Source organism: Takifugu flavidus, chromosome 1, assembly GCF_003711565.1.
Source record: "Takifugu flavidus isolate HTHZ2018 chromosome 1, ASM371156v2, whole genome shotgun sequence".
Taxonomy (NCBI): Eukaryota; Metazoa; Chordata; class Actinopteri; order Tetraodontiformes; family Tetraodontidae; genus Takifugu; species Takifugu flavidus.
Window position 1 is genome coordinate 28,215,333 of NC_079520.1, and position 23,660 is coordinate 28,238,992.

General features: G+C 54.8%; 2 protein-coding genes and 1 pseudogene across 3 annotated transcripts; 2 read left to right on the forward strand and 1 right to left on the reverse strand.

Annotated features, from left to right (window-relative positions):
* The first annotated feature begins 3,097 nt into the window (after window positions 1-3,097).
* On the forward strand, window positions 3,098-7,009 carry LOC130533099 (uncharacterized). 2 transcript variants are annotated; one of them, XM_057046256.1, is made up of 5 exons: window positions 3,098-3,411; window positions 5,811-6,211; window positions 6,286-6,308; window positions 6,450-6,565; window positions 6,650-7,009. In XM_057046256.1, exons 2-5 carry the CDS (start codon window positions 5,960-5,962, stop codon window positions 6,898-6,900), a joined length of 642 nt encoding a protein of 213 aa, XP_056902236.1. In that variant the 5' UTR covers window positions 3,098-3,411; window positions 5,811-5,959; the 3' UTR covers window positions 6,901-7,009. The 2 variants fall into 2 exon arrangements, with proteins under 2 accessions (XP_056902236.1, XP_056902227.1); XM_057046247.1 differs by lacking the exon at window positions 3,098-3,411 and adding an exon at window positions 3,438-3,976.
* Window positions 7,010-7,107: 98 nt separating this feature from the next.
* LOC130532821 (NACHT, LRR and PYD domains-containing protein 3-like) lies at window positions 7,108-11,683 on the forward strand (annotated as a pseudogene).
* A 379-nt stretch (window positions 11,684-12,062) lies between these two features.
* Window positions 12,063-22,222, reverse strand: sec24c (SEC24 homolog C, COPII coat complex component). The gene is given in 25 exon segments (XM_057046487.1): window positions 12,063-13,351; window positions 13,701-13,790; window positions 13,868-14,053; window positions 14,777-14,956; window positions 15,026-15,144; window positions 15,765-15,903; window positions 15,990-16,135; window positions 16,261-16,357; window positions 16,454-16,624; window positions 16,683-16,799; window positions 16,867-16,960; window positions 17,037-17,228; window positions 17,306-17,430; window positions 17,519-17,634; window positions 17,713-17,851; window positions 18,114-18,241; window positions 18,312-18,420; window positions 18,998-19,066; window positions 19,430-19,584; window positions 19,659-19,718; window positions 19,721-20,281; window positions 20,356-20,504; window positions 20,587-20,713; window positions 21,859-21,938; window positions 22,065-22,222. Coding segments are annotated over 25 exon segments (3,648 nt in total). The 3' UTR covers window positions 12,063-13,210.
* Between the last annotated feature and the right edge of the window lie 1,438 nt (window positions 22,223-23,660).

Genomic DNA, 23,660 nt, shown 5'->3' on the forward strand with positions numbered 1-23,660 from the left:
TCATCATCATCATCATCATCATCATCATCATCATCATCCGTTGTCGTTGTATCTACACGGAACCAATCTTAGGTCCTCTGCTCTGACGGTCCCTATTCCTTGTCGGACACGCATTTAACAGCTGTTTAGTCTGTTTGCGCCGATACTAAAAACACAATTTCGGCAATAAAATAGTTGTTTTAATCTGTTTTCGTGTTTTAATTCGGCTCAGCTGCTGTTGCAGCTGTATTGTTATTTTAATTTAGTTCGGGTTTGGTGGAAAACTTTTCTACCTCCAGTTTGCTGGCTCTTTCTTTTCCATCATGTCGTTGCTGTAAACTTTACATCATTATACAGTGTGACGACCCTGGCTGTGTCTTCTCTGCCTGCCTCTCTGTTGTCTCCTCCCTTCTGCAGGCAGTGGGTGGACCAACTGCTAAGTGGTGATCCAGCTCCTGGACTGATCAGCTGTGAGGGCTATAAATGCTCCACAGTCTGGGCAGTCACTCGCTTGCTTGGCTCCCTCCAGGACTGCTTGGGTGTTCTGCTTTGGTTTGTTGTTTTGCCTGATCAGTCAATAAATTCCCTTTGTTCTAAAATCCATCCTGTGTTTCCCTACTTTGTCTGATCCCTGAGCTGGTTCATGACCACAGCGAATGCTATTATATGATTATTTTAAATAAAATAAATATTAGCTTTGCTATTAAGAAACATTCTTCACAACCATGTTTAGCAACTCGTGTCAGTCTGCAAAGATTTTGCAAAATTTCCACTAAGAAAATGTTTTTTGCACCCCGACATCAACACTGATGATGTGGAGGCAGAAAGATGAAAACAGATTCCATCTATACGCCTGGTTTTTAATTACTGTGTAGAAAATGAAAATCCCCCTCTAGTCAGACTGAGGTTTCGCTTAGATGGAAGACCCGTAATCTGTCATGATTACGATGATGATGATGATGATGATGATGATGATGAGAAACATGAAGCATCTGTCCAATCAAACCCAGCAGCCACTCTCAGTCTGCCCCCACCTTCAGCATTTAAACACATCTGGAATCCCCGGATGACAACGCAGCAATAACGAAACAATGAAACTTTAGTGTGAGATAGTGTGAGTTTCCAACACACGTGTGCATGTGTGTGTAGGGGAGGGGAATGTACACACTGGAGCTCCGCGCCACATCCTGTCCACACACACATCGTATCTGCAGGGCGACAGCCGTTTACGGAGAGTCTGCCACTGCTCCCTCGCCTTCACCTGGAAGAATCTTCTGGTTCTTACAATGGGAAAGGTGTATCCACGACAGTTTCCCGTCCACTCCAACTGCAGTCTTTGTGGCCAGCTGTACTTGATAAGGACCTTCCCATCTAGGCGTGTTCCACCTCTTCCGCACAAACTTCTTCACCCACACGTAGTCGCCCGGTGAATGGGTTCCTGGGGGGTGGAATCTGTGGAAGACACAGGACTAGGCAGAACATTTACAGTATTCACACATCGGTTGAGTAACACTTTTTTAGATAATCTGCTATTGTTTCCTCAACATGTTCTAACTCATTTGTTGTTGCAAAGGTGGCAGGCATAAGGCCGCCCATATAATGCTTCAAAGGGTGTGATGCCTGTTTTCTTGTGCGGTGTTATGTGCATCCATAATTTCACCAGGTCGAGACAAAACATCCAGTTCTTTCCTGTCTCGTCCATACACTTCTTCAGTCTGTTCTTAATAGTACCGTTGACTCTTTCAACCAACCCTGCACTCTGAGGGTGGTATGCGCAGTGATTCTTCAAATCAATGTCCAAAGTTACTCCAACAGTTTTCACTATCTCATTTACAAAATGGCTTCCATTGTCGCTCCAGATGACCTTCGGGATGCCAAACCTGGGAATGATCTCTCTACATAAGACTTTTGCCACTGTCAGTGCATCTGCTTTTGCTGTGGGGAAAATTTCTACCCACCTAGTAAATCCATCTAACACTACTAGACAATATTGTTTACCTTCACATGGTGTTAGCTCAGGCATGGGCAAACTAAGGCCCGGGGGCCACACGCGGGCCGTTAAACGTTTTAATCCGGCCCGCCGCCAAACTTGAATAATTAAACGAATAAACCTTTTTAATGTTAAATTTTCACTGCAATTCTGGTGTTTTCCCACTAGAAAAAACACAGTCAGGAGGAGAGTGATGGTGATATCCTGAAGATAACAGAACTTTCAGTGCTTTAAAATAGAAATGGTTATTAATTTTTTTAAAAAGGCCATCTTATTCATTTGATTTTAAGTTTTTAAGACTCATTCCAAATTCAGATATTTGTTGTAATGCTTCTCTTCATTTTCATTGAAATTAAAGCACATGTTGTTCTCCATATCCCAAGATGTGTATTTTCTCCAATGAGGTGAGGTTACCAAAGCACTCCATCCATCCATCTGCTCCTGGTCCGGCCCCTTTGTTAAATGTTAGAACCCATGTGGCCCACGAATCAAATGTTTGCCCACCCCTGTGTTAGCTGAATAAAATCTCGAAAAACTGTGTGAAATGGATGATTTGGTAATGGTGTAGTACCAGCAGGGGCCTTAAGGGCTCCCTGTGGGCTGTGTTTTACACAAATAGCACATTGTGAACAAAATATTTTTGAGTATGTATGAAATCCTATAGTATAATAATGTTCATTAACCATCTGTACCATCCCTCCTGTTGAGACATGGCATGGCCCATGGCTCACTAATGCTGCCCATTTATGCATATTCCGGGGAAGGATTGGCTTGTTTCCTATGGTTAATAGTCCTTTGTCATCCAGTTTGGCTCCTCGCTTCTTCCACGTGGCCTTTTCCTTTTCTGGAGCACTTTGTTGCATTTCTTTTAGAATATCATTATCTGCAGGTTCTAAGGTAAATGATTCCTCATTATCAAGAAGTGTGTTGTTATTTGCTGCAGCCTTTGCGGCTCTGTCAGCAAAGGCATTGCCTTGTGAGACTGCGTCTGTGTTGTTAGTGTGTGCAGTGCATTTACATACAGCTATTTTACGTGGCTGCTGTACTGCTCCAATAACTTTTTAACAGTTCTGCATGCATGACCGGTTTTTTCATCCCTCTCAAATTCCATTGTTGAGCAAACACAAACAGCGTGGAAAATGCATATTGACTATCTGTGTAAATGGTAACATCTTGTCCTTTGCTTAGTTCACAAGCACGTGTGAGTGCGACGAGTTCTGCTGCTTGAGCAGAATAGAAAGAAGGAAGTGGTTTCGCCTCCACCACCTCAGTTGCTGTGACTACTGCATAGGCAGTTCTAGTGCGTCCACTCATCCTTTCTCGATGATCCATCCACAAAGAGTATCCGTCCTGTAGTCAACGCAACATCACTGAGATCTGGTCGCGGCAGGACCTTGGTGGAGACCTCATCCAGGCAGTTGTGCTGGTGTCCCTCTTCTACGGTGGGTAGCAGCGTTGCAGGGTTTAGGGTCGTGCAGCGAAGAATCGTCAGATTCGGCTGAGACAGCAACACTGCCATGCAGGAAAGATGACGTGCTGGCGACAGGAACGCTATCTTACTTTGTAGCAGCAGTATTGACACTGCATGTGGAACTAGCAAAGTTAGCTCATGATATAGCACCACTCCTGCGGAGGCTTTTACTGCCTCAGATGCTGCCACCACTGCTTTAACGCATGGTGGGAGTGCACAAACTACGGGATCTAGCTTGTGGGAGTAGTAGGCTATTGGCTGTCTCTTATCTCCGTGCTTCTGTAATAAAACTGAAGTCATAAAGTCACCCTTGCTGTGACGGGTGCAGTTAGGACCCAAATGCAGCACTCTGGAAAGCTGGACCGTAGTAATGACTTTTATTAACACACGGGCAAACAGGAACTCAGGCAGACCAGGAAACACAGGAAATAGTCCGTTCTTCCGGCTCTGGGCCCGCACAAAGTCTATGGGTTGCAGGCTCGGGGAGTGGGACGAGCAGCAGCGAAGTCGGGGCCGGGCGGAGAAGTCAAAACCAGGTGAGCAGACAGGAACCAGAGACACTGAGGGTAGTCAGGGGCAGAAAGCAGGTAGGTAGTCCAGGGAACAGGCAAGGCAGGCAGAACAAAGACAGGCAGGGTTGGTAACGGGTAATCCAGCAGGGAAACAACGCTGGAAAGTCTTGCATGAAAGCAGAAGAACAATCTGGCACTGAGTGAGTGTGAGGCTGGAGAATATATACACTGGTAGGTGAGCTGATTGATGAGTGAGGGCAGGTGTGTGATCAGTGACTGAGAGCAGGTGTGTGATCAGTGACTGAGAGCAGGTGTGTGATCAGAGGGTGTGGTGTGAGCAGGGGAGTGGAAAAGTACTGGGACAGGAGGGAACTGGGGAAAAGGGGCTGTGACACTTGCAGTCAACAACCTGCTCAAAAGGCTTCTGATAGTCTGGCAGCTTTAACACTCCAGCACCTACAAGGACCTGTTTTGTGTGTGTAAATGCTTCTTCAGCTTCAGGGGTCCATGTTAACACATCAGTCATTGCTAAGGGGTTATCATACATCAATGCTTGTAAAGGGGCAGTTATTTTCGCATAATCTAAGATCCATGATCTGCAAAAATTCACTAGTCCTAAGAATGACATCATCTGCTTCTTTGTTTTTGGTTTTGGGGCTTCAAGTACTGCTGTCTTCCTCGACTCAAGAATAGCTTTACCATTATGTGTCAAAACATGGCCCAGATAAACCACTTCCTGCTTCACCAGTTGCAGTTTGCTTTTGCTTAATCTATGGCCTTGTGAGGCTAGCCAGTGTAGCAATGCTAGCGTGTCTGACCAACAATCTTCCTCTGTTTTTGACGCCATGAGGATGTGATCCACGTAGACGAGGATTTCACTTCCACACGGAGGTTTAAACTTAGCTAACGATGACATCATTACTTGAGAGAAGATTGTGGGACTCTCACAGTAGCCCTGAGGTAACCTTGTCCAGGTGTACCTCCGTCCTTGAAACGTAAACGCAAACCAAAACTGGCTGTCTGGATGTACTGGTACAGAGAAAAATGCATTGGATACATCGATCACCGTGTACCACTGATGTTCAGGGTTTAAGTCGTTCAGCAGAGTGTATGGATCTGCGACTAAGGGAGACCTAGGGACCACTGCAGCGTTTACAGCTTGCAGGTCCTGCACCATCCGCCAGCCGGTAGATGGTGGTGACTTCCTTACTGGAAATAGGGGTGTATTTACAGGGGACTCAGGACACTCTCTGATGACTCCTGCTTTAAGCAGTGAGTTAAATATCGGAACAATACCCTCCTGTGCATCAGTCTTAAGGGGATATTGCCTCTGAAATGGTCTATAATCTGATTTAGGGATTATTTTTACAGGTTCTGCTCCTTTTATAAGACCTACATCTGCAGGTCCTTCCGACCATAATTCAGGGGAAGCTCTTTCAGCTTCTCCTCTTCCTCCTGTGTGAGGAAGATGTTTTCTTCTCATGAACTCTGGTCTGTGAGGTGCGTTGCTGGATGAGTCAGCAACCATGTTTTAAGGGGAATGCGCCACACCTGGAACTGATCATTAAAATCAACCTCACCCTTAGGCCTGTAGGGCAGGCTGCTCCAGTGTTTTACGTCACATCCCAAGTCTTGCCATCTTTTGCCATCAAGACTCAGGAGGATCAAAGATGGAAGTTCTTCCTTTTCAGAAACCAAACCAACTCCTTTGCGCTCTTCATACCACGAAGCTAATTTTTTCTCACGCTAACAGGTTAACCTGTAACCGTGGCAACATGTTAAACATGTTAAACTTTGGAGCTTGAGTCTGTTGCTGCTGTCCAGAGCACTGAAACGGTGCAACTTCTTTATTCTTTAGCTTCCTCCCTCCTCGGTTCCCATCCCTCCAAAGAAGATCAGAGAGAAGCAGGAGGATTTCGAGAGGCTGAGGAACACGTGCACCTCCTTGGTCGCGCGCATCGAGGTCAGCGCGGCGCCGCTCATCGGTCAGACGTCTTCGTAAGGACGATGACGTCATGTTTCTATTCTGACCCCCAGCGTCAGAGTCGAACCACCAAGACGAAGATTAAGGAGGAATTTAAGGAGCTCCGACGGTACCTGAAAACGGAGGAAGCGAACCTGCTGGCTGCACTGAAACGGGAAGAATCCCAGAAGATCCATTTGATCCAGATGATCAAGGAGACGAGCAGCGACGCGTTGTCGCTGTCCGACGGCGTGAAGAAGATGGAGGAACTAGCTACCGACGCCTCCTTCCTGACGGTGAGCGTACGCCTGAAGGAGGTCGTGAGTCCATGAACCAATGAAACGACTGCTGCTGTTTCTTATCTTCACAGAGCTTCAAGTCTTCTTTGGAAAGGTTTGTCTTCATCCATCATCTTCTCTTCTCTCTTGGAGGGACGGAACTTCGAGTTCCCATCCTTCTCCAGATGGTCTCAGAAGTCTTTCATTTCTGTTTTGGGGCCTTTTCTCTCTCTCAAACCTGTTGACGTTGCTCCAGGACTCAGAAAGCTCTGTTGCATCCAGAACCTCCACAAGTGCAGATAGAAGAAGCCAAATATGTGGAAAACCTTCAGTTCAGAGTCTTGAGGAAGCTGCTGAGAATCACAAGGAACAGTAAGTTGGGTCGGAGCGGTTGGATCCCGTCCAGCAGAAGCCCACAGATCTCCATCGATGTGCTTTGACTTGTCGTTCCTGCAGTTTCAGGAGAACCAGCAGCGTCTCCAAGGCCCCAGGTGGCTGAAGTCCAGCCTGAAGTGATGCTCACAGTCACCTGCAGATACCCAGGGAGCTCCCAGAGCCCCCCCCCTCAGAGGCTGGGCGGTGAGGACAACGTCCCCAAACACCACAGAAGGTCCAGAAGGCTGGTGCAGAGAGATGATCCAACCGCGCGGTGCACCACGTGCACGTGCACGGTGCAGCACGTGCACGTGGTGTCACCACCAGAGTAGTCGAAACGGCTCCTCTGGAAGAGTCTCGGGTCGTCGTGTCTCAACATTATTGTGCAAATGATCCTTTTGTGATGTTCAACGTTGTTCCCATTAAACTGCGTCAAACGATGCTGCTTTTCTTTCTTCCTCTCCTTTGATTAAACTGGAGTTATAACGCAGAAGAAGAGCGAGCAGCTTCCTGTTTCGCGAGCTTTCTCTCGAAGGAAGTGCTTTTTTTATATCGAAACAAACCTGCAGCTGTGAGGTCGTCAGAAGATCGCGGACGTCACGAGACGTTTCCCCAGAGATTCTCTAACTGTAGCTCGTGTCAGTTAAGTTATAATGTTTGGACAATACTGAGGAACATCCCAGGAGCCTGAAGAACAGGTGCGAGCTGCAGCGATGATGGAGCAGATGAGATAAAATGGAGGGACTCGCTGATCTGAGGGAGAAACCCTGTGGAGGTAAGAAGGCTTCTGGAACCACCGCCAAAGTCAGACGTCACTGAAGAGAAATCTTGTTGTTTGTGTCAGACGTTGGTTCCACAAACCGGGCAGAAGTTCATCAGTTCAGTCCCAGTTTAAGCGCTCAGGGCGGGAGCGTCCTGGTCGCTCCCTTCATCACTGGCTCCAGCATCGGCAGCGTGAACATCACCATCACCTCCCCCGACCCAGGTGAGACTTCAGATCTGGGGGGGACCAGAGCGGGTGTCTGATCTCTGCTGCTCCTCATCTTCCAGGGTTGAGCTCATCGAAAGAAGCCTTGAACAACAACAACAATGGAGAAGTCGCTCTGCAGCCCCCAGGTCAGCGCTTCATCCTGCCCCCCGAGGGAACCGAGACGTCCCCCCAAAGGGGAGAGAGACCCTGGTAACCTTTGTCCTTCTGTCCCCCAGACCGGACTGCTGAGTGTCGGCAGAAGCTGAAAGCAACGATTAGGAGAAGGTTCAGTCACTTACTGGAAGGAGTGACGATAGACGCCAGGAAGACGCCTCTCCGCCAGATCTACACCGAGCTCTACATCACGGAGGGGGGGAGCGGGGAGGTCAACAAGCAGCACGAGGTGAGGCAGATCGAGGCGTCTCCCAGGGTGGACGCCAGGGACAAATGCATCAGCTGCAACCAGCTCTTTGTCCCTGCCGAAGGACAAGACTTCCAGATCAGGAGTGTGATGACCAGGGGGGTCGCCGGCGTCGGCAAGACCGTCCACGTCAATAAGTTCACTCTGGACTGGGCCGAGGACGGAGAGCACGACCACCTGGACTTCGTCTTTCCTTTGTCTTTCCGAGAGCTGAACTTAATGAGGAAGAAGAGTCTGAGTTTTGAAGAGTTACTCGCCGTCTTTTTCCCCGAGACCAAAGAGTCCGGAATCTTCAAAAGTGTCTTCATCAGAATCCTCTTCATCCTGGACGGCCTGGACGAGAGCCGCCTGTCCCTGGACTTCGAGAACAGCGAGATCCTGGCGGACGTGACGCAGGAAGCCTCCGTGGCGGTGCTGCTGACCAACCTGATCAGGGGCCGACTGCTCCCGCTGGCTCTGGTCTGGATCACGTCCCGCCCGCTGGCGTCCGCTCGGATCCCCCTGTGCCACCTGGATCTCGTGACAGAGGTGCGCGGCTTCAACGACCCCCAGAAGGACGAATACTTCAGGAGGAAAATTCCCGAGAAGCCTCTCGCAGAGCGAGTGATCGCGCACGTGAAGTCCTGCAGGAGCCTCCACATCATGTGCCACCTCCCCATCTTCTGCTTGATGGCGGCCACCGTCCTCCGCAGGAAGCTGTCCACGGCGGACGGCGAGGACTCCCCAAAGACGCTGACGCAGATGTACATCCACTTCCTGTCCCTGTACGTGGACAACGTCAACAAGAGGCGGCCTGCCAGCAGCGAGTCGAAGGCGGACGTCTTGAGGGCCAATCTGATGTCGCTGGGCAACCTGGCCTACAGACAGCTGGAGCAGGGCAACCTGATCTTCTACGAGAAGGACCTGGTGCAGAGCGGCATCCAGGTGACGCAGGCCTCCGTGTTCTCGGGCGTCTACACGCAGATCTTCAGTGAGGAGATGATTCTGTGCAGGGAAAAGATGTTCTGCTTCATCCACCTCAGCATCCAGGAGTTCTTCGCCGCCTTGTACGTCTTCCTGAAATTCAACAACGACAACTTCAACGTGCTGATCAGGAAGCCGTCGCCTTCCAGATATTCCCCTTCAGAGACACGTCCGAGCTCGTCCTCTACAGAGGAGCGGTGGAAAAGGCCTTGCGGAGCGAGGAGGGACATTTTGACATCTTCCTGCGCTTCCTCTTGGGCCTGTCTCTGGAATCCAACCAGACCCTGTTGAAGCACCTGATGATCCAGAACAGAACCCAGCAGCGCACCAGAGCGGAGATCATCAAACACATCAAGGAGAAGATCAGGAGAAGCTCGTCGGTGGACAGATGCCTCAATCTCTTCCACTGCCTGAACGAGCTGAACGACCGCTCCCTGGTGGACGAGATCCAGGGCCACCTCCGGTCCGGGCACCTTCACCAGAGCAAGCTTTCCTCCTCCCAGTGGAACGCTCTGGTGGTGGTTCTGTTGGCGTCAGAAGAGGATCTGGGCGTGTTCGTGCTGAGCCAGTACGCTCGCTCAGAGGAGGGACTCCTGAGGCTGCTGCCTGTTGTCAAAGCTGCTCAGGAAGCAAAGTGAGTCTGAAGGAAGTCGGAGCGGAACCAGCGCTTCTTCACAGTGTCCACGGTTCCTCACGGTCTCCACGGTTCCTCACGGTCTCCACGGTTCTCCACAGTCTCCACGGTTCCTCACGGTCTCCACGGTTCCTCACGGTCTCCACGGTTCTTCACGGTTCCTCACGGTCTCCACGGTTCTCCACGGTTCCTCACGGTCTTCACGGTTCCTCACGGTCTCCACGGTTCCTCACGGTCTCCACGGTTCCTCACGGTCTCCACCTGTTGTTGTTCCGACAGGCTAAACGCTTGTAAGCTGACGGTGAACTGCTGTGAAAAACTGTCCAACGCCATCAGCACGTCCCGCCTCAGGGAGCTGGACCTGAGCAACAACCCCCTGGCGGATGCGGGGGTAGCGGCGCTCTCGCGGGGACTGATCAACGCCAACCTGGAGACACTCAGGTCTGTCCCCCTCAGATCCACACGGGTTGGGGGGGGTTCTGGGTGACTTCTGCATCTCTTTTTGTTCTGGTCAGATTAAGGAGCTGCAGCCTGACCCAGGACAGTTCCTGGCCCCTAGCTTCAACCATCAGCTCCGGCTCGTGTAAGCTGAGACTTCTGGACCTCTCGGACAACGACCTCCGGGACGCCGGGGTCCAACGGCTCTGTGGCGGACTGGAGAGTCCCGACTGTAAACTGGAAACGCTCCTGTGAGAGAACGTCCACATTCATTGTCCAGTGGACTAAAGAGTGAAGCGGTGTGTGATGACGTGTCCCCTCTGGAGGTTGTCCCTGTGCGGACTCACGCACGAGAGCTGCACTTTCCTGGCGTCTGCCCTCAACTCATCCGGGCTGAGAGAGCTGGACCTGAGCTACAACCACCCGGGGGACGCGGGACTGGACTTACTCTCGACTCTGCTGCACGACCCACAATGCAGCCTGCGGCAAGTCCGGTCTGAACCGTTAGCATGTTGCTAATATGCAGCATCAGTCTGTCCACCCCTCCAACACTAACAACCCCTTTGTCATCAACTACTGGTGTGAAAAACCAAGTCAATTCCCAAACACAAGACGGCCGTTTTAACTTTGTGTGGGTTTTGTTTCAGCGTGGAACACTGTGGCGAGGCCAGGATCCTCCCGGCTCCTCAGAAGTGTGAGTGTCAGCACCTCCGGTTGTCCTGCAGAGCCCGAAAACGCTTCAGTGACGTGTTGACTGTTGCCTGAGCTCATTTTACTCTGAAAATGGCCGTGGTGTTTTTAATATCAGTGCAGGCCTTAAGGAGGTCACGTGGGACCTGTCATGTGACTTCAACCCTTAAGCCTGGTGTGTGTGTGTGTGTCCAGGACTAATCCTCTTCCTTTTTTTGACCATCAGATACCACAAAGTTGACCCTGGATCCGAACACGGCACAAGTGGACCTTTGTCTCTCTGAGGGGAACAGCACAGCCCGGCGTTGGACCCAGCAGCCGTACCCTGATCACCTGGACAGGTTCGACTTCTGGTCCCAGGTGTTGAGTGTGGAGGGTCTGACCGGGCGCTGCTACTGGGAGACCGAATGGAGCCAGAGAGTGTTCATCGGAGCGGCCTACAGGAGCATGAGGCGGAAGGGGGAGGGGGACGACAGCCAGCTGGGTAAAAACGAGTCTTCCTGGGGGGTGAGCTGCCACCGGGACGGCTTCCGGGCCTGGCACAAGGGGCTGAGCTCCGATCTCAACGGCCATCCCGGCTCCAGGAAGGTGGGGGTATTCCTGGACTGGTGCGCAGGGACGCTGGCCTTCTTCAGGGTCGCCGACGGCGTCCTGAGCCTCCTCCACACCTTCAACACCACCTTCACCGAGCCCGTGCACGCGGCGTTCAGGCTGGGCTGGGCGGACGCCACGGTGCACCTGTGCTGACAGCAGCCGCCATACTACAGCCCTCCAGCAGGGGGCAGCAGCCGCCATACTGCAGCCCTCCAGCAGGGGGCAGCAGCCACACTGCAGCCCTCCAGCAGGGGGCAGCAGCCGCCATACTACAGCCCTCCAGCAGGGGGCAGCAGCCACACTGGAGCCCTCCAGCAGGGGGCAGCAGCCACACTGCAGCCCTCCAGCAGGGGGCAGCAGCACTGGAGCCCTCCAGCAGGGGGCAGCAGCCACACTGCAGCCCTCCAGCAGGGGCAGCAGCACTGGAGCCCTCCAGCAGGGGCAGCAGCCACACTGGAGCCCTCCAGCAGGGGGCAGCAGCACTGGAGCCCTCCAGCAGGGGGCAGCAGCAGCACTGGAGCCCTCCAGCAGGGGCAGCAGCCACACTGGAGCCCTCCAGCAGGGGGCAGCAGCACTGGAGCCCTCCAGCAGGGGGCAGCAGCAGCACTGGAGCCCTCCAGCAGGGGGCAGCAGCCACACTGGAGCCCTCCAGCAGGGGGCAGCAGCCACACTGGAGCCCTCCAGCAGGGGGCAGCAGCCACACTGGAGCCCTCCAGCAGGGGGCAGCAGCAGCCGCCTGCTGCTCCTTCAGACATTTGATATCAAATAAAAACTTTTGGAAAAATTCACTTTCAACAATCATTTTATTAGCAGTCCCAGGAGGCAATGAAAAAGGAGGAAATTAAGATGAGTCAAGACGACGGCCGATCAGAGCCAGTGAACAGAAGACGGGGAGAGAGTGCGCACACACACACACTCACACAGACTCACACACACACACAGAGACTTTAAAAAAGGAACAGAAAGTGTTTAATGACACAAGTGTGTGTGAGTTGGCTGATCCCTCTGTTCCTAACAGGAAGTTCACCAGGACCAACCCCCCCACTCTCTCACACTCTCTCTCTCACACACACACACACACACACACACACACACACTCTCACACACAGTACAGACACGTCCTTGGGCTGACCAGGCAGATCTTTAAAGGTGATATTCTATTAATTCTATACAGATTATAGATTTATGTCCACGCTGACCCTCGTCAGTGAGACCACTCAGAATCCGTGCGCTGATCGTGCACGTGCGCTCATTTTACCGTCCGGCATGATCACAATTCTCCGTCAGCGTTCGCAGCTGCCCACAATCTTGATTCATCTCAAAAAAAACAACAAAAAAACAACGAAGCTTCCTCGTGCACGGGAATCCCACAAACGTTTGCACCATCACTTTAATGCTGCTGCAGCCACGTGCACTTTTATTACGACACACTCGCGAGCGTCACACCCACCAGTTTACAGTTGAAGACTATGCATTGTGGGTGACAGGTCGTCAGACACACACACACGCATGCGCACACAGCCGCGCATGCACACACACACACACACCACACACACACACACACACACACACGAGGGGGTCCTCAGGCCAGCGTTCAGCAACATTCGCTCCGTGCACAGATGCCCTTCACTCTATGGGGAGTCAATCATAAAAAAGTTTAGTGCTCGTACAGTGAACCGACTCGATCAGTCATCTCACACACGCTCAGTCTGTTGCATACATGTTGTTCACCTGTTGTTCACCTGTATATACACGCCGCCCTCCTCACGACGGAGGTTTGAGGCAGAGCGAAGCTCCACGCCTGCTGCTCTCAGGCAGCCGGGAGAGCTTTAGATTCTTTATTTTAAAAAAGGAAAAAGATAAAGCGCTTCGTTTCACAAGGTGTAGTAAACCGGGGGGGGGGCATACAGAGGGAGGGGGGCGTTGGGGGGCCTAGCTCAGCAGCTGGCGGATCTCCTTGTGCATGTGGCACAGGAAGTCCACGTACGAGGCCCCCCCGCTGGCGCTCTTGTCCTCCACCAGGAAGCGCTTGAAGATCAGCTCGCTGCGGTCTTCCTGTTTCACCACCGTCAGCTGCAGAGAGGAAGAGGAAGAGGGTGAGGAGGGGGGGAGAGGAGGAGGAGCGGGAGGAGGAGGAGGAGGGAGAGGAGGAGGAGGGTGAGGGAGGGGGGGAGAGGAGGAGGAGGGAGAGGAAGAGGAGGAGGGGGAGGAAGAGGAGGGAGAGGAAGAGGAGGGGGAGTGGGGGAGCGGGAGGAGGAGGGTGAGGAAGAGGAGGAGGGGGGGAGGAGGAGGAGCGGGAGGAGGAGGAGCGGGGGAGGAGGAGGGTGAGGAAGAGGAGGAGGGGGAGGAAGAGGAGGGTGACATGATGGCAACATGATGGCTAACGTTTCCGCTAGCGTTTCCGCTAACGTTGACCTCTGACCTTCATGTATCGGGAGCGCTGGGCTCTGAAGGAGTGGATGAGCTCCCGCAGGCGTTGGGAATACGGGTTCTCCAGCACCGGCAGGCTGGTCTGAAACACAAGGTTTGGGTCTCATGCACGTGTGAAGCTGCCGCCAGGTCAGACGCAGTGATGTCACTTCCTCTCACCAAGCTGGAGTCGATCTGGCTGAAGCTCGACGTGCCGAAGATGCTGAGCAGCACCTCCTGCTGGACGCTGGCGCCCACCCACAGGAAGAGGCGCAGGCCCGTCTCCAGGAGGTAGACGCCGCCTTTGGACAGCCGCTCCTCCGAGTCTCTTATCGCCACCGGCAACGACCCGTTTTCCAGCTTGATCTAAAATAGTGCAGAAAAAAAGCTGTGGGTTCTGTTGTGTGCTGCCACCTGCTGGTCACAGTCTGAAGAGACCCGCTGGGTCTGTGACTCTCCCGCTGGGTCTGTAACTCTCCCCCTGGGTCTGTAACCCTCCCCCTGGGTCTGTAACTCTCCCCCTGGGTCTGTAACTCTCCCCCTGGGTCTGTAACTCTCCCACCGGGGTCTGTAACTCTCCCACCGGGGTCTGTAACCTCCCCCTGGGTCTGTAACTCTCCCCCTGGGTCTGTAACTCTCTCCCCCTGGGTCTGTAACCCTCCCCCTGGGTCTGTAACTTCCCCTGGGGTCTGTAACCCTCCCCCTGGGTCTGTAACCCTCCCCCTGGGTCTGTAACTCTCTCCCCCTGGGTCTGTAACTCTCCCCCTGGGTCTGTAACCCTCCCCCTGGGTCTGTACTCTCCCCCTGGGTCTGTATCTCTCCCCCTGGGGTCTGTAACTCCCTCCCCCTGGGTCTGTAACCCTCCCCCTGGGTCTGTACTCTCCCCCTGGGTCTGTAACCCTCCCCCTGGGTCTGTAACTCTCCCCCTGGGTCTAACTCTCCCCTCCCCTGGGTCTGTGTAACTCTCCCTCCCCCTGGGTCTGTGACTCTCCCCCTGGGTCTGTAACCCTCCCCCTGGGGTCTGTACCCTCCCCCTGGGTCTGTAACCCTCCCCCTGGGTCTGTAACTCCCCCACAGACGCCGTCTCACCGCCGGCAGCAGTCGGGGGTAGAAGAAGACGTGGCTCTCCGAGACGTCCATGCCGCTGACCAGCTGCCTCAGGTAGGCCCGGTCGTCCAGGGAGACGTCGGCTCCAGGAAGCAGCACGTCGCTCTTCAGCACGCAGTTCAGGTAGACAGGAAGCAGCTTCATGCACTCGGGGAGGATCAACTGGGAACACGGGGGAAGCGTTAGCGCCGACCGGCGAGGATTCCTCGGAGACGGTTGGGATCTCAGTACCTGACCAGCAGAAGACGGACTCGCACAGTTCTTCCTGTAACAGGCCAGGATCTGAGCACACTGGTTGACCAGCGTGTCCCTCACGGCCTTGGTGGGGTTGCTGAGGACGCCACGGAATGCTGCAACACACAGAGACGCACACCTGAGCAGGAAGCACCCCGAGCAGGAAGGAGCCTGAGCAGGAAGGAGCCTGAGCAGGAAGCACCCCGAGCAGGAAGCACCCCGAGCAGGAAGCACCCCGAACAGGAAGCACCCTGAGCAGGAAGCACCCCCAGCAGGAAGCACCCCGAACAGGAAGCACCCCGAACAGGAAGCACCCCGAACAGGAAGGAGCCCAAACAGGAAGCACCCCGAACAGGAAGCACCCCAAGCAGGAAGCACCCCGAGCAGGAAGGAGCCCGAGCAGGAAGGAGCCCGAGCAGGAAGGACCCTGAACAGGAAGCACCCCGAGCAGGAAGCACCCCGAACAGGAAGCACCCCGAACAGGAAGCACCCCGAACAGGAAGCACCCCGAACAGGAAGGAGCCCAAACAGGAAGCACCCCGAACAGGAAGCACCCCGAGCAGGAAGCACCCCGAGCAGGAAGCACCCCGAGCAGGAAGCACCCCGAGCAGGAAGCACCCCGAGCAGGAAGGACCCTGAACAGGAAGGACCCTGAACAGGAAGGAGCCCGTCCCTCGCAGCTTCACGCCGTTGGCCAGGAACCTCCTGAATGGCGACAGGAAGCGGCGCGACTCACCGTATTTAGCGAAGTAGTTGATGATGGTGTCGGTCTCGCAGTTGCGGTAGAGGTCGGCCAGCTGGGAGCAGCAGCTCACCGCCATGTTGTGGATGCGGAGCCGGCGCTGGCCGCTGCAGCTGGTGTAGAGGACGGCGCACTGCGGGGACAGGACACACGCACCGTCAACGCCACGCCACGCCACGCCACGCCGGGAGCGTGGGCGCTCCTGGAGAGCGTGCACACCTGCATCAGAGCCCCCGTCTCCTCGCTCAGCTTGTCGTCGTGCTTGAACTCCACCGTCACGGCCTTGTCACAGTCCAGACCTGCCAGCTCCACGTCCGTGGTGTTGCTCATGAAGAAGGAGCCGTAGAAGTCCGTCGCTCGGATTCCTGCGGGGACAGGACGGGACGGCCGGGACAGGACAGGACAGGACGGGACGGCCGGGACAGGACAGGACGCATCGTGAAGTCCCGTGTTTTTGGGGAGTTGGGCGTCCCAGGAAAGGAAGTCCTACCTGTGCTGGTTCGCACCCTCATGACGGCGTCGAAGCCGATGAGCTTCTGAACGTCGCGGCGGAGATCGTTGAGGAACTGCTCCTTGTCCGTCTCAGCCTGGGGGACAAAGGCAGCAAGTCTCAGCACTTGTCCTCCTGGTTATCAGAGCGTTTCAGGAAGGTCTCAGTAATGAGCAGGTGAGTCTGCTCTCACCTGGAAGTAGGTGTATTTATAGACAGAGCCTCCGGTGGACACAGGAACCACCCCTAACGTTGCCATGTCCACGTACTGGTTGGGAAAGAGGAAGAGGTCCACGCAGCAGCCCTGGGCCACGCAGTCCTTGGCCAGGCTGTTGTAGAAGCTGATCTGGGGCTGGAACAGAGCCTGAAGAAACCAGAATGAGTCCACGGGCGGTGGAGGACACCACGCACGGGGGCGTTACCTTCTCCTTATCCGTGCCGATCAGCTTCTTGTCCTCCCTGTTTTTCAGTTTTCCAGGAGCTTCGGCGATGGGCAGAGAGGTGTGGAACACAAACAGCTTCCCAGCACAGTCGGCAGCCTGGGGAACCAGGACAAGGTCACGGGGACGCCAGGCTCGAACCCCGACCCCGACCCTAACCCTTTACCTTCAGGGCCTCCAGGCCGGCCTGGACCACGGGCCCAAAGACCGTCTCCGTCTCCCTGGTCTCTGCAAACATCTCAGGTATCTGATCCAGCAAGCTGGGGAGAGAGAGAACGCAGGAGAGTGTGCACGTGTGTCCACGCCACGGCGCCGGCGCCGCGCTCGGCGACCCACCTCTCGATGACCAGGCGGCTCTCTTTGACGTTCACCAGGAAGCCGTCCAGGAGCGGGACGAAGGTGTCGGACACGTCCGAGACCACCAGCATCTGCGGCTGCGCCAGGCTCGACTTGACGTTGTAGAAGTGCAGAACCTTGTTGTAGGTGACGAAGCCCACCCGGACCGGCGAGTCCGCTTCGGGGTTCTCCCTGAGTCCACAAAGGGGGACACAGACGTGAGCGGCGGGTCCGGCCGCGTCTCCGGGCGCCATCGTGCGTCTGCGTACCTGGGCAGGTGGTCCAGGAGGGTCTTGAGCTCCTGGCACACGATGGCGACCATCCCGCTCTTCACAGCGTTGTAGGACACATCGATGAGGAAGATGAAGGCCGGAGGCTGAGGAAGCTTGTTGTTCTGTTAAGGGAGAAGGAAGAGGATCATTAGCATGTCCAGGTACCAGGCCCGGCTCACACACACGGACCTCCGGGGGCTCCGGACCCACCTTACAGTAGTCCACAGTGGCCAGGAACTCGTAGCTGCCCAGCGACAGTTCTGGCCTCTCGTAGTAGTCCACCCTCTTCCCGGTGTGGTCCAGATGCTGGAAGTAATGTGGAGGCACTGTGGGCGGAACCAGCAGAACCCCGGTCAGCCCAGGTCCAGGTTCTGAGAGCCTGACTGGGTGGGAATGTGGCTCACCCTCTGTGACGCAGCTGCAGAAGCCACACTGGAAGCGGCGCCCCCCCTCCATGAACTGCATGTACGGACACATGTAGGCCTTGCAGCGGTTGCAGCGGATCGGCCCCCCCTCGCCGTGGTCCACCAGGTACGGGGGGCTCTGAGCAGACCGAGCGATGACATCAGAGAGCACCAAGGACCTCAGTCCTGTTGGACATGAGCTCCACCCCCCCCACAACCCCCCCCCCCACCGGGATTATGCTGCTGACATAACAGGAACCATGTGACTAAAACTAATCTGAGGAGCTGTCACGCAGACCCAGCCCCAGCGCCATCAAACCTGTGTGGTGGTGACATCAGACCCGTGATGTCACCACCTGGGGGGGGACCCACCGCGGGGGGGTCGGGGGTGGAGCGCTCACCTCGTCTGGCGGCAGCGTGCCCAGGGGCTTGATGACGGCGGCCAGGGGCACCTGGGACTGCTTGGCCATGTCGGCCGTGCAGGGCATGTTGTAGGCGGTGCAGCGGACGAAGCGGGGGCTGGCGTTACCTGCACACACCCAGCAGGTGGTAAAGAGAGAGCGGCTCGGCAAACAGAACCCAGCGGAACCAGAACCCACCTTGGTCTTTCACTTGGAAATGAGTGGTGACCAGCGGAGGGGCCTGACCTCTGACCCCCGTGGTGAACGGTTCAGTGGTCTTGACCTTGTCGTCCTCGATGACCTGAATCTACGGAGCAGAGAAAGGGAGGAAACCTGAGTCATGTGACCCGAGTCATGTGACCCGCAGAGCCCCAGAACACCACCAGAACCCGCCCAAACATGGATGAGGAGGTCACAGTGGGGTCATGCTGCCTCACCAACACCAGGATGGGACGCACGCTGGGCGAGGTGACATCAGAGGGAGGACGGACTAAATGAGGGAGATGGAGCGACCCACATGCAGCAGGTGTGTGTGTGTGTGTGTGTGTGTGTGTGAGGGGGGGGGGGCAGTCAATGATCCTAAAACAGATCCAGATCCATGAAACGCTCTGATCCACTGAAGCAGAGGAAACCAGAGCAGGATTGGGGGACGTGGCGGCTAAAAACGGCTAAAACCTACTAAACGTGCACGTTTAAGAGCTCTGGAGCAGAACTGAAGCCCCCCAGGGTCTAAAAGACCTCCACGTTCTGGTTTCAGCTTCTTCAGGGCGACTAAGCAACAGATTTAACGAAGCAAAGATCAGTTTTGGGGAGGAAGAGGCGGGAAAAGGGGGGGTCAGACATGCCATGAGGAGAGGGGGAAGCAGAGCCACACGGACACTTACTGGGCTGGGAATAGCGTCGGGATCTATTCTATGTCTGGACCTCTGCACGGCCGGAACATCTGACGCCGGCTTTACATTCAACAGTGTCCAGCAAACAGTGGAAATATAAGAGAGGAGATTCAGAGAAGAAGAGAGCAAAACTGTCTCCAGCCAGCCCTGGAGGACCCAGGAACCACCCCAGGAACCATCCCAGGAACCACCCCAGGTCCCAGGAACCACCCCAGGAACCACCCCAGGTCCCAGGAACCACCCCAGGAACCACCCCAGGTCCCAGGAACCACCTCAGGAACCATCCCAGGTCCCAGGAACCACCCCAGGTCCCCATGACACGAGAGTGGGAGAGGCTGGTCCTGCCAAGCCTCTGGAACATCACCCATAATAATCAGGCTTTGGTTCTGGAGGTTCTAGCAGCACCAGGAGGTGTGTGTTTACCGGGCTGGGGATGGCGTCTGGGTCCAGCCTCTTCTGTGCAGGGGGGGCCGGAGCTGGTGCTGGTCCTGGAGCTGGAGCCGGGCCCCCGTAGGGGGGCTGTCCGGGATAGGGGCCAGCGTATCCCGGCTGGGGGGCCCTGACGGGCCCAAACGCTCCTTTAAAGACACAGATCGCAGTGAGACAGGAAGCAGCGACGCAACAGGAAGTGTGTGTGGTGTTGAAGCCCCACCGTTCTGCTGGGGGGGGAACCCCCCCGGCGCCCCCTGCAGGGGCCCAGACAGGCCGGCGCCCCCTGTGGGCCCGGGGGCAGGTGGTTGCTCTGAGCCATGGACGTAGGCGGCATGTGACCACTGGGAGGGGGGGGCCCCGAGTGGTACGGCGATGGCTGGGAGGGAGGGGGCTGCTGGGGGGGCATTTGGCCGTAATGGCCAGAGGACAGCGAAGTAGGGGGGGGCCCAGAGGGGGGAAAGGATCCAGGCTGAGAGGATGGAGGGGGCGCTCTCGGTGGAAAAGAGCCCTGAGCCGGAGGGGGGGGGCCAGACAGGAACGCAGCTTGGCTGACAGGTGGAGGTGCGGAGAAGGGGGGCTGCGGGGCGGGGGCCTGGCTGGGCGGAGGCACGGAGGAGTGAGAAGGGGGGGGGAAGGTCTGCTGCGAGGCCGGGGGGGTGAACTGCTGCTGTGAAGTCGGGGGGGCAGCAGCGGCGAAGGGATGCTGGGGGGGACATGGCGGGCCCCGGTAATATTGCTGAGAAGGAGCACTGGGACTGGGGGGGGGCAGCGGGGCAGAGGAGCTGGGGGGGGGCGCAGCTGAGTAGGCTGTACTGGCAGGAGCTTCGGAGCGGTGGGGGGGCGCTGCAGAGAACCAGAGACACATGGTTAAGAGTCGCCCGAACCCCCCCCCAACATGACCCAGGCCACAACTGTACCGTAATCCGGCCCTGCAGCAGCTGGCGCTCCAGATGTGATCTGCATCCCTGTCATGTGATTGGTGACCTGTTGCATGCTGGGAGGACCATAGTGGTGGGGGTAGGTGGCCCCCGCCAGAGTCACGGCTCCCTGGCTGTACTGCTGCGGTCTGGAGACAGAGCAGCGCACGTGTCAGCGCCTGGTCACGTGCACAACAGTGAGCAGACGCCTCACAGGACACATGCGCTTACCTGGGGGGGGGCTGTGTCATGGGGGGGGGTCCATTCTGCACGTTGGCTGGACTGTGGCTGTACTGGTTCAACGGTTGAGCTGCTGGAGCTGGGGGAGCCCCGGAGGTGGGGGGGCCCCTGGATGGACCTGCGAGGGATGGAAATGCCTTAGTTACACAGGTGACACGGGGGGGGCACATGGGGGGGGGCACAGCAGCAACGAATCCACCAGCAGATTCCACCTGCATCAACCAACGTTTGCAGGAGCCGCTCGTTGGGGTTAGCGGCTGGAGCGATTAGCATTAAAGACGTTAGCACAGAACCGTGATTAGCTCAACATTAAAGACGTTAGCACAGAACCGTGTTTAGCTCAACATTAAAGACGCTAGCACAGAACCGTGGTTAGCTCAACATTAAAGACGTTAGCACAGAACCATGGTTAGCTCAACATTAAAGACGTTAGCACAGAACCGTGTTTAGCTCAACATTAAAGACGTTAGCACAGAACCGTGGTTAGCTCAACATTAAAGACGTTAGCACAGAACCGTGTTTAGCTCAATATTAAAGACGTTAGCACAGAACCTTGTTTAGCTCAACATTGAAGACGTTAGCACAGAACCGTGTTTAGCTCAACATTAAAGAAGTTAGCACAGAACCGTGATTAGCTCAACATTAAAGAAGTTAGCACAGAACCGTGATTAGCTCAACATTAAAGACGTTAGCACAGAACCATGTTTAGCTCAACATTAAAGACGCTAGCACAGAACCGTGTTAGCTCAACATTAAAGACGTTAGCACAGAACCATGGTTAGCTCAACATTAAAGACGTTAGCACAGAACCGTGTTTAGCTCAACATTAAAGACGTTAGCACAGAACCGTGTTTAGCTCAACATTAAAGACGTTAGCACAGAACCGCGGTTAGCTCAACATTAAAGACGTTAGCACAGAACCGCGTTTAGCTCAACATTAAAGACGTTAGCACAGAACCGTGATTAGCTCAACATTAAACACGTTAGCACAGAACCGCAGTTAGCTCAAGATTAACTATGGTGAACTATGACCCCATCGCTCGGTCCGCCGCTGCGCTCAAGAAACTCGTATCGGATTGAACGGCACATTTGGAAACGTCCAGAACCGGATTGGGGACCCGATTCTGGAACGGTCCACAGAACTGCAGGTCCAGGCGCCACGGCGGCGGCGAGACTGTGGCCTTTGGGAACAGCAGCGACACCACTGACGTTAGCAAGAAACGACGGGGCGAGAGAGGCTGAGCAACAAGAGGAGGCAGTTACCCAGGTCAAGGGGGGAGGACAGGTCAGAGGCCGGGGGGGCCACAGCCTTAGAGGGAAAGCTGGTGAAAGCGGAATAACCTGGAATACAAGAGAAGAAGAAAGGTGCCAAGAGGAGGGAAAACGGAAGGAAATGGAAAGAGAAAGGTGAGAAATGATCCGGGTGGTGGCAGCAGCACATCTGGAATCACAACGACCCAAGACAAACCTTGCTGGGGGGGCCCGGCTGGTAGGCTGAGGCGGGGCCGTTGTAGGGCGCGTACGGCGCGGGGTAGCCCCCATCCAGAGGGGGGTAGCTGGGCTGGCCGTAGCCAGGGGGGGGCGGACCGTACTGGGAGGCCATCGGAGCGTGCTGGTCTACATTCATCCTCAGTTCATCCCGAAATCTGGGAAAATAACAGGAACAGTTCAGAGGTACTGACGGGACGGATCCAGGAGAGCCTGTCCCCAACACACACACACACACAGACACACACAACACACACACACTAAAGGAACCAGATGAAAAAAGCTAATTAAACCTAATTCTGCTGGACAGAAGATTCTGGTCCTGAAGATCAAACAGCAAATATGTTGATGAAGATTCTGACAGCTTGCTTTGATGCTACAGCCTCCTCCTGTACTAGTAACCCATAGTAACCTACTCTAATAGTAACCTACTCTAATAGTAACCTACTCTAATAGTAACCTACTCTACCAGTAACCTACTCTAATAGTAACCCACTATACTAGTAGCCTTGTCGTCCTCCCTGATTCTCCAACAGAACCAGATTCTGTTCCTGCTTCAGGACCTCCCATATTTGTCTGGTCCACAATGTGGGACAGAAGTTAAACCAAGAACCACCAGGTTGGTTAGAACACCAAGGCGTTTCTACAGGCGACTCGACAGGTGACAGGTGTACAGGCGACTCGACAGGTGATTCTACAGGCGACTCGACAGGTGATTCTACAGGTGAGTCTATAGGCGATTCTACAGGTGAGTCTATAGGCGATTCTACAGGTGATTCTACAGGTGAGTCTACAGGCAACTTTACCGGCGATTCTACAGATCTGGCCAACTTTAATCCATCGGGATCAACTGACAGACAAACACGGATGCTGAATAATTCAGCGGTACAGGTGCGACACCGAGAAACACAATCGCTGGAGCCCAGCAGCTCGTTAGTATTCCGGGCCTACTTTGACCCACATCTGTTCCCGGCAGCAGGTCGTGGGAGGTTTTAAAGTTCGGTCTAAACCGCTCCCAGAGTTTACCAGACGCGACTAACTAGGGTAACTAGGGTAGTAACTTCAAATATGTGAGCAGGTTTAAGGTGCGATAGTGGGAAACGCGTTATGAAGCCCGTGCCGCAATGCTCGCTAGCTAGCGTTAGCAAGGAAAGATACCAACAAAACCAAAAAGTAGAAGACGCCAAACACTCACACGCCAAAAAGCCTGGTGAATCACCTGTAGAATCACCTGGGGTCCCAAACATCCCAAATAATAGTTTGAAAACTACTTGCGTGAGGGGCCACACTACTAGAACCGTGATGACAGCAGTTTTGGTCAAATCAGCTGTGACCCAGCCGGACCATCCGGGGGTAGCAACCGTTAGCCTCCTCAGATTAGCTACAGCACAGCGAAGCTAGGCTAGGCTAGTTCATCGGCAGCGGCTAGCGTTAGCAATCCCAGCAAACGCTAATATTTCTCAATCGAACCGGGCAAAGACGACACGCTGAGCGTTTGGAAACCGAGACATACCTCCCGAGTGTTGTAGATGTCAAGAAAAGCCCTTATTCTGGGTAGACGGTGAAACCCGTGACCG